Here is a 15,385-nt window from a genome sequence, read left to right on the forward strand (position 1 = left end):
ATGTCAGCCCTGCCCACAGTATAATCACAACTCCAGCCAATCCCGTGCATGACACACACATATGCCCCCCCCCCACCTGCCATAACTAATCCCCACAAGCCCCCCTCCCCCCCTGTCCCAGAAAGGTATGGTGTTCTAATTTGCATATATAACAGAGATTATATAATACATTTGCCCTGAATTTGTGTACATACATAGCACCATAATATATGTTTTTTTAAAAATTGGTAAAATGACTTAATGTCTCTCAAATTCTGCCTTAATACATTACAACACTTATGCTGTACATGAAAAGGGTTTCTGATTTTTTTTCTGATATAAAAAACATTTTCTTAAGAATTTAATGTTGGGTATCTGCTTCTCAGTAAGTATCTTTGTCCTTGCAGGTGTCAGGATGAAGCTGTGTGCCGCTCTGAGATGGACAGTCAAGCTGCTGGTTTTCTACCTTGTGTTGGGAACGGCTGTGCTGTTAAACCCAGAAGATCCTAATGTCTGTAGCCACTGGGAAAGGTAAATGATGAAGCTTTATATGAGTCAGCAATCCAGAACAAAAACAAAAAATACATTTATGTGAAAAGCAATAAATAGTTCTTCACCAACCAACAGGTCTGTGCCTAGGGCAGCAAAATATATGGCATGATGCCTTCACATTCTTATTTTTACAAAATGTTTTATCTGTTTATTTTATTATGATCCTCTATTGGCTCTCTGGTTATGATAAATATAGGAATTAAGTGTTGGGGGTTTCAAGGCCAGCAGATTTCCCAGTGACTATAGCAGTCATATGCTAAATACACCTGTGGCTGAGCAACAAGAAGAGAAATATCTTGCTATCTATTAGCCTGTGTTTGCCACATATAGTATAATTGGTTGCACTAAAAAGCACGGTGTGATCAGCAAGTAAATAATTAAAAGAAGCATAATGCTTTAGAATGACTTTGTGTATTTTGAAGTTTACAATGTTTACAGTTTGATCCTGCAGTTCTCTCGTCTTGAAAGCGCTCGTTTGAACATAAAATCGCCTGAATTCATCCCACTTTCCTATAAATAAATATGAGAATGGTCTATTGATCCTGCAGTGAGATCCGTGGCCTATTTAAAAAAAAAAAAAAAAACAATAATGAAGCTAATACCTTACTGAAAAAAAGAACTTTGCAGAACCCATAAAGATATTTACCTGCTACCCCATCACATCCGCTAGTTTCAAGTAATTCTCTATTGCACTCAATTAAACAGCGTCTATTCCGCAACCATTCAACTCTGATGGAACACGTTCTAGTGTTAAGGATGCCGGCACCATAAAAATGTTTTCAAAACATTATAGAGCAAGCGAAATTGAAAAAGAAATCCCTACTTAAAACAGTCCAAGGTAACAAACGCAAAAATGAAAAGTTAAAAAATAGTTAGAGACACAATGCTTCACATGGGCAATAAAGTCTTTATGAATTCAGCATGTTGGGCCTAAGTGTAGGGGAAAAATCTTAGCCACACCCCTAGAATACCATGGAACAGGCAGCCATTCCTCAGTTTTGCATAACCAACACAGTTATAATAATAAACATTTTACCTCTGTAATTACCTTGTATCTAAGCCTCTACTGCCCCCTTATTTCAGTTCTTTTGACAGACTTGCATTTTAGCCAATCAGTGCTCACTCCTTGGTAAATTCATGTGCGTGAGCTCAATGTTATCTATATGAAACACATGAACTAACGCCCTCTAGTGGTCACAAACCATTCAGATTAGAGGCGGCCTTCAAGGTCTAAGAAATTAGCATATGAACCTCCTAGGTTTAGCTTTCAACTAAGAATATCAAGAGAACAAAGCCAAATTGGTGATAAAAGTAAATTGGAAAGTTGTTTAAAATGACATGCCCTATTTAAACCATGAAAGATTTTTTGGACTTCTGTCCCTTTAAGTTTTCTTTGAAACAGTGCAGCCCGAGCAAAGCACTGTTTGAAAAACAGCGCTGCTCATTAATTGATGATTGGCTCAGGGATTTTTTCAACCTCACCACCTAACCATTCCCAGTCTGCAAAGCTGGGACTCCAGAATTTAAGATGTTCTTGTGAGCAATTCACCGTTTTATTACTACATTTTCCCCTTATAATTTCATTTCAAAATGACCTGCAGAAAAATGTTCACAAAAAATAAATAAATCTCACCATAGAAAATAAAAAAAGGTACTGCCTCTGGGCTTATATTGCCTGATTTACATTTACTATGTCTTTGCAAATTGTGTTTTGTTTTTCAGTGGAGTCTGGAGTGTAGTAGGTCACCTGACCTGTAACATGTGACACAGTGACTACCTAGGTCAGTGCAGGACTTTTGACCTTTAATTTGCAACGGTAAAGGAGACTGGTTTAATATACTTGTTTTTGTGGGGAGTTTCCGCAGATAGGAAAATGATACAAAGTTTTATAAGAAAATTACAGTTATAAATATTTTAAAGCATTTCTTTTATCTTCAGGCCTTTTGTAATGCATATATAAAATGATTTTAATGTCCACTTAAGATTACCACAAACATTGTTGCAAACACTGCTGCTATAGAGTGCTAGAGACACGTTCTTAAGCCTACCTTGGTATGCTTTTCTTTAAAGGATAATAAGAGAACAAAGCTAATTTGATAATAGAAGTAAATTGGGAAGTTGTTTAAAAGTGCTTGATCCATCTGAACCATGAAAGTTAATTTTTGACTATACTGTCTCTTTAAAGGACCACTCAATGCTGTAGAATTTCAAATAAACAGTAGATTTTTTTTCTGACAAATGTATTTTTTCTCCCATTTTCCAGCTCCCTGTATCATGTGACAGACATCAACTAATCACAGACTAGTATACGTATACCCTGTAAGCTTGTGCACATGCTCAGTAGGATTTTGTTCCCCAGAAAATGTGAATATAAAAAGACTGTGCAAAATTTGGTAATGGAAGTAAATTGGAAAATGTCTTAAAACTGCATGCTCTTTCTGAATTATAAAAGTTTATTTTGAATTGAGTGTCCCTTTAAAATTAAAGGGATAGAAAGGTAGAAATTTCTCTTGTATCCAGTCCACGGGTTCATCCATTACTTGTGGGATATTCTCCTTCCCAACAGGAAGTTGCAAGAGGACACCCACAGCTGAGCTGACTATATAGCTCCTCCCCTAACCCCCACCCCCAGTCATTCTCTTGCAACTCTCGACAAGATAGGAAGTATCAAGAGATATATGGTGACTTAGTGTAGTTTTACCTTCAATCAAGAGTTTGTTATTTTTAAACGGTACCGGCGTTGTACTGTTTTACTCTCAGGCAGAAATTAGAAGAAGAAGTCTGCCTGGAGGTTGATGATCTTAGCGGTTTGTAACTAAGGTCCATTGCTGTTCTCACACATAACTGAAGAGTATGGGAAAACTTCAGTTGGGGGAACGGTCTGCAGATTACCTGCTTTGAGGTATGTTCAGTATATTTATTTCTAGTGAGATGAATAAGTTCTAGAAAATGTTGAGAGAGCCTTGTGTATTTGAGGTAAGCTAGATGCAGTGATTTAACAACGACTGGGATCATGCTTACAAAACAGGGTAATACTCATGTTAATACTCATATTACTTAGTGACAAAACGTTTACATGTTTCATAAATAGAACGTTTTTTCTCTGAGGGAGATAAGTCTTTATTTGGGGCCTAGTTTTCCACATGGCTAGTCAGATACTCCTATGAGTATTTTCTTAAGGCCCCTCTGACATCCAGTACATGGTGGGAGGGACCTATTTTCGCGCTCTAGATGCGCAGTTTCCTTCAGACTGAGACATCCAGCTTCCCTAGAGGAGTCCTCTGGCATCTGAGGACCATTATAAAGGGTTTATTTCTTCCCTAAATCGTATTTGAGGGCAGGTAGGAGACTCAGCAGAGCTGTGGCAAGGTGCTCAACTGTCTTTTACCGGTGGTTGACGTTTTTTAAATCCGGTTTGGGGGCTAAGGGGTTAATCATCCATTTGCAAGTGGGTGCAATGTTGCTTTAGTCCCTTACACATACTGTAAAAATTTCGAAGACTTTACTATATTTTTACACTGTTTTGCAGTTTAAGTGCTAGTTTTTTTCTCTTAAAGACACAGTAACGTTTTTGTTTAATTGCTGTTTCACCTTTACTAAAGTGTTTTCCAAGCTTGCTTGTCTCATTACTAGTCTGTTAAACATGTCTGACATAGAGGAAACTCCTTGTTCAATATGTTTGGAAGCCATTGTGGAACCCCCTCTTAGAATGTGTACTGAAATTTCTATAAACTATAAAGACCATATTATGGCGCTTGAAGATTTATATCCAGAGGATTCTCTGACTGAAAAAAGGGAGATTATGCCATCTAGCTCTCCCCATGTGTCAGAACCTATAACTCCCGCTCAAGTGATGCCAAGTACATCTAGCGCGTCTAATTCTTTTACCTTACAAGACATGGCGGCAGTTATGAATGCTACCCTCTCAGAGGTATTGTCCAAACTGCAAGGTTTACAAGGAAAGCGAGACAGCTCTGGGGCTAGAACAAATACAGAGCTTTCTGACGCTTTAATACCTGTGTCCGATATACCCTCACAATACTCAGAAGCCGAGGCAGGAGAGCTTCTATCTGTGGGTGACATTTCAGATTCAGGGAAGGCGTTGCTTGAGTCTGATTCTGAAATGACAGCGTTTAAATTTAAGCTTGAACACCTCCGCTTATTGCTTGTGGAGGTTTTAGCGAGTCTGGATGACTGTGAATTGTGTAAGATGGACAAATACTTTGCAGTGCCTGTTAACACTGATGTTTTTCCAGTCCCTAAGAGGTTTTCGGAAATTATTACTAAGGAATGGGATAGACCAGGTGTGCCGTTCTCTCCCCCTCCTGCTTTTAAAAAGATGTTTCCCATAGATGCCGCCATACGGGACTCGTGGCAGACGGTTCCTAAGGTGGAGGGAGCAGTCTCTACACTAGCTAAGCGTACAACTATCCCCGTCAAGGACAGTTGTGCTTTCCTAGATCCTATGGATAAAAAATTGGAGGGTCTCCTTAAGAAAATTTTTATACATCAAGGTTTTATTCTCCAGCCTCTTGCATGCATTGCCCCAGTTACTGCTGCAGCGGCTTTCTGGTTCGAGTCTCTTGAGGAGGCTCTACAGGTGGAGACCCTGTTAGATGATATTTTAGACAGGATTAAAGCTCTTAAGTTAGCTAATTCCTTTATATCTGACACCGTTTTTCATTTAACCAAGCTAACGGCTAAGAATTCAGGTTTTGCCATTCTGGCGCGTAGGGCGCTATGGCTTAAGTCCTGGTCAGCAGACGTTACTTCAAAGTCTAAGCTTCTTAACGTCCCCTTCAAGGGACAGACCCTATTCGGGCCTGGTCTGAAGGAGATCATTTCTGATATTACTGGAGGAAAAGGTCACGCCCTTCCTCAGGATAGGTCCAATAAGTTAAGGACCAAACAGAATAATTTTCGTTCCTTTCGAAGCTTCAAGAGTGGCGCAGCTTCAGCTTCCTCTAATGCAAAACAAGAGGGAAATTTCGCCCAGTCCAAACCAGTCTGGAGGCCTAACCAGGCTTGGAACAAGGGGAAGCAGGCCAAAAAACCTGCTGCTGCCTCTAAGACAGCATGAAGGAGTAGCCCCCGATCCGGGACTGGATCTAGTAGGGGGCAGACTTTCTCTCTTCGCTCAGGCTTGGGCAAGAGACGTCCAGGATCCCTGGGCACTAGAGATTGTTTCCCAGGGATATCTTCTGGAATTCAAAGGTTCATCTCCAAAGGGGAGATTTCATCTCTCACAATTATCTGCAAACCAGATAATGAGAGAGGCATTCTTACGTTGCGTTCAGGACCTTCTGGTTATGGGAGTGATCCACCCAGTTCCAAGGGAGGAACAGGGGCAGGGTTTCTATTCAAACCTGTTTATAGTTCCCAAAAAAGAGGGAACGTTCAGACCAATCTTGGATCTCAAGATCCTAAACAAATTTCTCAGGGTCCCATCTTTCAAGATGGAGACAATCCGAACCATCCTCCCTATGATCCAGGAGGGTCAATATATGACTACCGTGGACTTAAAGGATGCTTATCTCCACATTCCGATTCACAGAGATCATCAGTTCCTCAGGTTCGCCTTCCTAGACAGGCATTACCAGTTTGTGGCTCTTCCCTTCGGGTTAGCCACGGCACCAAGAATCTTTACGAAGGTTCTAGGGTCTGTACTGGCGGTTTGGCTCCTTACCTAGACGACATCCTGATCCAGGCGTCGACTTTTCAAATCGCCAAGTCCCATACGGACATTGTTCTGGCATTTCTGAGGTCTCACGGGTGGAAGGTGAACAGAGAAAAGAGTTCACTCTCCCCTCTCACAAGAGTTTCCTTCCTTGGAACTCTGATAGATTCAGTGGAAATGGAAATTTTCTTGCCTTGCTCTTCATTCCACTTCTCGGCCGTCAGTGGCTCAGTGTATGGAAATGATCGGCTTGATGGTAGCAGCAATGGACATAGTTCCGTTTGCCCGCCTACATCTCAGACCACTGCAACTTTGCATGCTCAATCAGTGGGATGGAGACTACACAGATTTGTCTCCTCTGTTAAATCTGGATCAAGAGACCAGGGATTCTCTTCTCTGGTTGTTATCTCGGGTCCATCTGTCCAGGGGAATGAGTTTCCGCAGGCCAGAGTGGACTATAGTGACGACAGATGCCAGCCTTCTGGGGCGCAGTCTGGAATTCCCTGTAGTCTCATGGTTTGTGAACTCAGGAGGAGGCCCTCCTTCCGATAAACATTCTGGAGCTAAGAGCGATATTCAATGCTCTTCAGGCTTGGCCTCAACTTGCTGCGGTCAGATTCATCCGATTTCAGTCGGACAATATCACGACTGTAGCCAATATCAACCATCAGGGGGAACAAGGAGTCCCCTGGCAATGATGGAGGTTTCCAAGATAATTCTTTGGGCAGAGGTTCACTCTTGCCATCTCTCAGCTATCCATATCCCAGGAGTAGAGAACTGGGAGGCGGACTTTCTAAGTCGGCAGACTTTTCATCCGGGGGAGTGGGAGCTCCATCCGGAGGTATTTGCCCAGCTGATTCAACTATGGGGCAAACCAGAACTGGATCTGATGGCATCTCGTCAGAACGCCAAGCTTCCTCGTTACGGGTCCATGTCAAGGGATCCCCAGGCAACCCTGATAGATGCTCTAGCAGTGCCCTGGTCCTTCAGCCTGGATTATGTGTTTCCACCATTTCCTCTCCTCCCTCGTCTGATTGCCAAGATCAAGCAGGAGAGAGCTTCGGTGATTTTGATAGCACCTGCGTGTCCACACAGGACTTGGTTTGCATATCTGGTGGACATGTCATCCTTTCCACCATGGACTCTGCCGCTGAGGAAGGACCTTCTACTCCAAGGTCCATTCAAACATCCAAATCTAATTTCTCTGCGTCTGACTGCTTGGAGATTGAACGCTTGATTTTATCAAAACGTGGTTTCTCCGAGTCAGTCATTGATACCTTGATTCAGGCTCGAAAGCCTGTCACCAGGAAAATGTAACATAAGATATGGTGTAAATATCTTCATTGGTGTGAATCCAAGGGTTACTCATGGAGTAAGGTCAGGATTCCTAGGATATTATCTTTTCTCCAAGAAGGTTTGGAAAAGGGATTATCGGCTAGTTCCTTAAAGGGACAGATTTCTGCTCTGTCTATTCTTTTGCACAAGCGTCTGGCTGATGTTCCAGACGTTCATGCGTTTTGTCAGGCTTTGGTTAGAATCAGGCCTGTGTTTAAACCTGTTGATCCGCAATGGAGTTTAAATTTAGTTCTTAAAGTTCTTCAAGGGGTTCCGTTTGAAACTCTGCATTCCATTGATATCAAGCTCTTATCTTGGAAAGTTCTGTTTTTGGTAGCTATCTCTTGGGCTCGAAGAGTTTCAGAGTTATCTGCCTTACAGTGTGATTCCCCTTATCTGATCTTCCATGTAGATAAGGTAGGTTTGCGTATCAAACCTGGGTTTCTTCCTAAGGTGGTATCTAATAAGAATATCAATCAGGAAATTGTTGTTCCGTCTCTGTGTCCTAATCCTTCTTCAAAGAAGGAACGTCTGTTACACAATCTTAATGTGGTTCGTGCTTTAAAGTTTTATTTGCAAGCTACTAAGCATCTGCATTGTTTGTTGTCTATTCTGGAAGTTGTCTATTCTGGAAAGAGGAGAGGCCAAAAGGCTTCGGCAACTTCTCTTTCTTTTTGGCTGAGAAGCATAATCCGTTTAGCTTATGAGACTGCTGGCCAGCAGCCTCCTGAAAGAATTACAGCCCATTCTACTTGAGCAGTAGCTTCCACATGGGCTTTTAAACATGAGACCTCTGAACAGATTTGTAAGGCGGCGACTTGGTCTTCGCTTCATACTTTTTCTAAATTCTACAAATTTGATACTTTTGCTTCCTCGGAGGCTATTTTTGGGAGAAAGGTCTTACAGGCAGTGGTGCCTTCCGTTTAAGTTCCTGCCTTGTCCCTCCCTTCATCCGTGTCCTAAAGCTTTGGTATTGGTATCCCACAAGTAATGGATGAACCCGTGGACTGGATACACCTTACAAGAGAAAACAAAATTTATGCTTACCTGATAAATTTCTTTCTCTTGTGGTGTATCCAGTCCACGGCCCGCCCTGTCACTTTAAGGCAGGTGTTTTTAGTTTTAAAACTACAGTCACCACTGCACCCTATAGTTTCTCCTATTTCTTACTTGTCTTCGGTCAAATGACTGGAGGTGGGGGTTAGGGGAAGAGCTTTATAGACAGCTCTGCTGTGGATGTCCTCTTGCAACTTCCTATTGGGAAGGAGAATATCCCACAAGTAATGGAAGAACCCCTGGACTGGATACACCACAAGAGAGACATTTATCAGGTAAGCATAAATTTTGTTTTAAATGTGCATGGGTGCATTTCAATTTGAAATATAAGAATTTGCATTATATTTCCATTAGCAAAAATGTGTTTAGTAAAAGTTATTACTGTTTAAGCAGCATACCCACATTTGCTGTGTGGGCCCGTGCACCAATATTCAAACACCACACCATCTTAGAGAGCTGTCGGTTGTGTGTATTATGTCTGTGAAGAGTTAATTTGTGTCATGCAAGCTACTGCTGACGACTCTGAGGTGGTGTGTGGTGTCTGAATACTGGTGCATGGACCTTGACAGCATATGTGCGTATGCTACTTTAAAACCAGTAATAACCTTTATTAGAAGTATTTTTGCTAATAGAAGTATGTTGGAAAAATGCTTCTATCCAAAACTAAAATGTAACCATGCACATATCAATGTTGTCCATCCTATCCCTTTAATTCTAAGAGGGCTGCAAAGCATATTTAGTTGTGTGTAATGAAAAAAAAAAAGAAAAGGTAATCACTACTACAAAAAAATAGTATAATATATACAGTATATATAAAAACTGTCAACATTCTGTGCTGACAACTTTAATCAGGCAATATCTATTGCAAATTATAGCTTAGTTCTGCAACAAAATAGATTAGTTTAATGCTAGTTTGTGGTGCACTTACTTAGAGGAAAGATGAGTAGTCAGTTTGTGAATAATTAAGTTATTCATACAATTCAACATTGCTAATGGATTTTAAAAAAAGAAAAACGAGAAGATTAGTATAAATAGTACATACAATGTATTTATTGTGTGATTTACAAATGTGTGTTTTTACCTAGTATAGTGCAATAGTGTTTACTCATAAATGGACATAAGACCTTAAATAGAAATTTGATTTTTATTTCAAACGCAATGGTTTCATAAAGTTGGCAATGGTTTCATAAAGTCCGTGTTTTCCCCAGGACCTTTTTGGCGGGTGCACCACCCGGCTGATTTTGTTGACCACACGGTTGGAATTTTGGCCAATATTAAGCATACGACATTTGATAATATTAAAGATTTTAAATTTTTGTTGCACAAATAGTCATTGGGTACATTTATGTTGAATTGTGCAATTGGTTTATGCTTTGGATGGCAGACGGTGATACATTGTTTGAAGGTGTTGCACTACCCCACCTGGCTGCTTCATAATGCTACCCGGCTGGAAACATTTTCTGTGAAGATCACTGCTGTTACAGAAAACCAAAACAAAACACTTTTTCCATCTAAAGGGGAGGAGAGTCCACGGCTTCATTCATTACTATTGGGAATTAAGAACCTGCCCACCAGGAGGAGGCAAAGACACCCCAGCCAAAGGCTTAAATACCTCCCCCACTTCCCTCACCCCAAAGTGATTCTTTGCATTTCGTCACAGGAGGATGGCAGAGGAGTGCCGGAGTTTCGGAGTGGTCTCTTATGGATGGTAGTATTCTTCGCACTGGGACTGGAGTTTTAAGTAGTTCTGTCAGCCTCTCAGTGAGAGCCTGGGTGAAAGTTAGAGTCTGGAGATGCAGGGAGAGTCTTTCTGTGAAACCATCCCGACTCATATTAACAGCTCCATAAGCAATCAGCGTTGACAAGTTTTGCTGCCTGCTTCTACACTCAAGTCCATGTCAGGAGCGAGGCTGCTAACCTGTCACACTTGAAGGGCCGTGTTTCTGTTTCACGGCGTTGATTCTGGTAAGATTGTTTCATTTTTTCTTAATAATGATAACATAGAAGACAGGGTCACAGTGGGGCGCCTTTTTATCTTTACAGATTCAAGCGTTAATATTCCTGGAAGGGGGATTATTGAACAGGGTGGGTTTATACATGATATTTTCTCCAACATTGGTGTGTCCGGTCCACGGCGTCATCCTTACTTGTGGGATATTCTCTTCCCCAACAGGAAATGGCAAAGAGTCCCAGCAAAGCTGGTCACATGATCCCTCCTAGGCTCCGCCCACCCCAGTCATTCTCTTTGCCGTTGCACAGGCAACATCTCCACGGAGATGGTTAAGAGTTTTTTGGTGTTTAAATGTAGTTTTTATTCTTCTATCAAGTGTTTGTTATTTTAAAATAGTGCTGGTATGTACTATTTACTCTGAAACAAAAAAGATGAAGATTTCTGTTTGTAAGAGGAAGATGATTTTAGCAGAAGTTACTAAAATCAATTGCTGTTTCCACACAGGACTGTTGAGATGAAGTAACTTCAGTTGGGGGAAACAGCAGATTTTTCTGCTTAAGGTATGACTGGCCATATTTCTAAAAAGACCATGTAATGCTGGAAGGCTGTCATTTCCCCTCATGGGGACCGGTAAGCCATTTTCTTAGTTAAATAAAAGAATAAAGGGCTTCAAAAGGGTTTAAAAAACTGGTAGACATTTTTCTGGGCTAAAACGATTGCTTTACTAGGCATTTTATGCAGATTCTAACTATTAATGGTTATTATAATCTTGGGGATTGTTTAGAAAAGCGGCAGGCACTGTGTTGGACACCTTTTTCAGATGGGGGCCTTTTCTAGTTATAGACAGAGCCTCATTTTCGCGCCACTAATGCGCAGTTGTTTTTGGAGAGCAAGGCATGCAGATGCATGTGTGAGGAGCTAAGAATCACTGAAAAAGCTTATAGAAGGCATCATTTGGTATCGTATTCCCCTCTGGGCTTGGTTGGGTCTCAGCAAAGCATATAGCTGGGACTGTATAGGGGTTAAATGTAAAAACGGCTCCGGTTCCGTTAATTTAAGGGTTAAGGCTCTGAAATTTGGTGTGCAATACTTTTAATGCTTTAAGACACTGTGGTGAAATTTTGGTGAATTTTGAACAATTCCTTCATACTTTTTCACATATTCAGTAATAAAGTGTTTTCAGTTTGAAATTTAAAGTGACAGTAACGGTTTTATTTTAAAACGTTTTTTGTGCTTTGTTGACAAGTTTAAGCCTGTTTAACATGTCTGTACCATCAGATAAGCTATGTTCTATATGTATGAAAGCCAAGGTGTCTCCCCATTTAAATTTATGTGATAATTGTGCCATAGTGTCCAAACAAAGTAAGGACAGTAATGCCACAGATAATGATATTGCCCAAGATGATTCCTCAAATGAGGGGAGTAAACATGATACTACATCATCCCCTTCTGTGTCTACACCAGTTTTGCCCACACAGGAGGCCCCTAGTACATCTAGTGCGCCAATTCTTATTACCATGCAACAATTAACGGCTGTAATGGATAACTCTATAGCAAATATTTTATCCAAAATGCCTACTTATCAGAGAAAGCGCGATTGCTCTGTTTTAAACACTGAAGAGCAAGAGGACGCTGATGATAATTGTTCTGTCATACCCTCACACCAATCTGAAGGGGCCATGAGGGAGGTTTTGTCTGAGGGAGAAATTTCAGATTCAGGAAAGATTTCTCATCAAGCTGAACCTGATGTTGTGACATTTAAATTTAAATTAGAACATCTCCGCGCACTGCTTAAGGAGGTATTATCTACTCTGGATGATTGTGACAATTTTTTCATTCCAGAGAAGTTATGTAAGATGGACAAGTTCCTAGAGGTTCCGGTGCCCCCCGACGCTTTTCCTATACCCAAGCGGGTGGCGGACATAGTAAATAAGGAGTGGGAAAGGCCCGGCATACCTTTTGTTCCCCCCCCTATATTTAAGAAATTATTTCCTATAGTCGACCCCAGAAAGGACTTATGGCAGACAGTCCCCAAGGTCAAGGGGGCGGTTTCTACTCTAAACAAACGCACTACTATTCCTATCGAAGATAGTTGTGCTTTCAAAGATCCTATGGATAAAAAATTAGAGGGTTTGCTTAAAAAGATTTTTGTTCAGCAAGGTTACCTTCTACAACCAATTTCATGCATTGTTCCTGTCACTACGGCAGCGTGTTTCTGGTTCGAGGAACTAGAAAAGTCGCTCAATAAAGAATCTTCGTATGAGGAGGTTATGGACAGAGTTCAAGCACTTAAATTGGCTAACTCTTTTATTTTAGATGCCGCTTTGCAATTAGCTAGATTAGCGGCGAAAAATTCAGGGTTTGCTATCGTGGCGCGCAGAGCGCTTTGGCTAAAGTCTTGGTCAGCGGATGTGTCTTCCAAGACAAAATTGCTTAACATTCCTTTCAAGGGTAAAACATTATTTGGACCTGATTTGAAAGAGATTATTTCAGATATCACTGGGGGAAAGGGCCACGCCCTCCCACAGGATAGGTCTTTTAAGGCTAAAAATAAGCCTAATTTTCGTTCCTTTCGCAGAAACGGACCAGCCTCTAATTCTACATCCTCTAAGCAAGAGGGTAATACTTCACAACCCAAACCAGCCTGGAGACCAATGCAAGGCTGGAACAAGGGTAAGCAGGCCAAGAAGCCTACCACTGCTACCAAAACAGCATGAAGGGATGGCCCCCGATCCGGGACCGGATCTGGTGGGGGGCAGACTTTCTCTCTTTGCTCAGGCTTGGGCAAGAGATGTTCAGGATCCTTGGGCGCTAGAAATAGTTTCTCAAGGTTATCTCCTGGAATTCAAGGAACTACCCCCAAGGGGAAGGTTCCACAGGTCTCAATTATCTTCAAACCAAATAAAAAGACAGGCATTCTTACATTGTGTAGAAGACCTGTTAAAAATGGGAGTGATTCATCCAGTTCCAATAAGAGAACAAGGGATGGGTTTTTATTCCAACCTGTTCATAGTTCCCAAAAAAGAGGGAACATTCAGACCAATTTTGGATCTCAAGATCCTAAACAAATTTCTCAAGGTTCCATCGTTCAAAATGGAAACTATTCGAACGATCCTACCTACTATCCAGGAAAATCAATTTATGACTACCGTGGATTTAAAGGATGCGTACCTACATATTCCTATCCACAAGGAACATCATCAGTTCCTAAGGTTCGCTTTTCTGGACAAGCATTACCAGTTTGTGGCACTTCCATTCGGATTAGCCACTGCTCCAAGGATTTTCACAAAGGTACTAGGGTCCCTTCTAGCGGTTCTAAGACCAAGGGGCATTGCAGTAGTACCTTACTTGGACGACATCCTGATTCAAGCGTCGTCTCTGTCAAAAGCAAAGGCTCATACGGACATCGTCCTAGCCTTTCTCAGATCTCACGGATGGAAGGTGAACAAAGAAAAAAGTTCTCTGTCCCCGTCAACAAGAGTTCCCTTCTTGGGAACAATAATAGATTCCTTAGAAATGAGGATTTTTCTGACAGAGGTCAGAAAATCAAAACTTCTAAGCTCTTGTCAAGTACTTCATTCTGTTCCTCGTCCTTCCATAGCGCAGTGCATGGAAGTAATAGGATTGATGGTTGCAACAATGGACATAGTTCCTTTTGCACGAATTCATCTAAGACCATTACAACTGTGCATGCTCAGACAGTGGAATGGGGATTATACAGACTTGTCTCCGATGATTCAAGTAGATCAAAAGACCAGAGATTCACTCCGTTGGTGGCTGACCCTGGACAATCTGTCACAGGGAATGAGCTTCCGCAGACCAGAGTGGGTCATTGTCACGATCGACGCCAGCCTAGTGGGCTGGGGCGCGGTCTGGGAATCCCTGAAAGCTCAGGGTCTATGGTCTCGGGAAGAGTCTCTTCTCCCGATAAACATTCTGGAACTGAGAGCGATATTCAATGCTCTCAGAGCTTGGCCTCAACTAGCAAAGGCCAAATTCATAAGGTTTCAGTCAGACAACATGACGACCGTTGCATATATCAATCATCAGGGGGGAACAAGGACTTCCCTGGCGATGAAAGAAGTGACCAAGATAATTCAATGGGCGGAGGATCACTCCTGCCACTTGTCTGCGATCCACATCCCAGGAGTGGAAAATTGGGAAGCGGATTTTCTGAGTCGTCAGACATTCCATCCGGGGGAGTGGGAACTCCATCCGGAAATCTTTGCCCAAATAACTCAATTATGGGGCATTCCAGACATGGATCTGATGGCGTCTCGTCAGAACTTCAAGGTTCCTTGCTACGGGTCCAGATCCAGGGATCCCAAGGCGACCCTAGTAGATGCACTAGTAGCACCTTGGACCTTCAACCTAGCTTATATATTCCCACCGTTTCCTCTCATCCCCAGGCTGGTAGCCAGGATCAATCAGGAGAGGGCCTCGGTGATCATGATAGCTCCTGCGTGGCCACGCAGGACTTGGTATGCAGACCTGGTGAATATGTCATCGGCTCCACCATGGAAGCTACCTTTGAGACAGGACCTTCTTGTTCAGGGTCCATTCGAACATCCGAATCTGGTTTCCCTCCAACTGACGGCTTGGAGATTGAACGCTTGATTTTATCAAAGCGTGGGTTTTCAGATTCGGTAATAGATACTCTGATTCAGGCTAGAAAGCCTGTAACTAGAAAAATTTACCATAAAATATGGAAAAAATATATCTGTTGGTGTGAATCTAAAGGATTCCCATGGAACAAGATAAAAATTCCTAAGATTCTATCCTTTCTACAAGAAGGTTTGGAGAAAGGATTATCTGCAAGTTCTCTGAAGGGACAG

At 41.8% G+C, this 15,385-nt stretch overlaps 1 protein-coding gene across 1 annotated transcript in view; it reads left to right on the plus strand.

Annotated features, from left to right (window-relative positions):
• Positions 1 to 394: 394 nt before the first annotated feature.
• Positions 395 to 15,385, plus strand: part of MEGF11 (multiple EGF like domains 11) — a 1,076,815-nt gene continuing 1,061,824 nt past the window's right edge. Inside the window, 1 exon segment of the mRNA XM_053718531.1 lies at positions 395 to 510. Within this exon segment, the coding sequence (XP_053574506.1) occupies positions 395 to 510 (116 nt within the window).

Source organism: Bombina bombina, chromosome 6 (assembly GCF_027579735.1).
Source record: "Bombina bombina isolate aBomBom1 chromosome 6, aBomBom1.pri, whole genome shotgun sequence".
Lineage (NCBI taxonomy): Eukaryota > Metazoa > Chordata > Amphibia > Anura > Bombinatoridae > Bombina > Bombina bombina.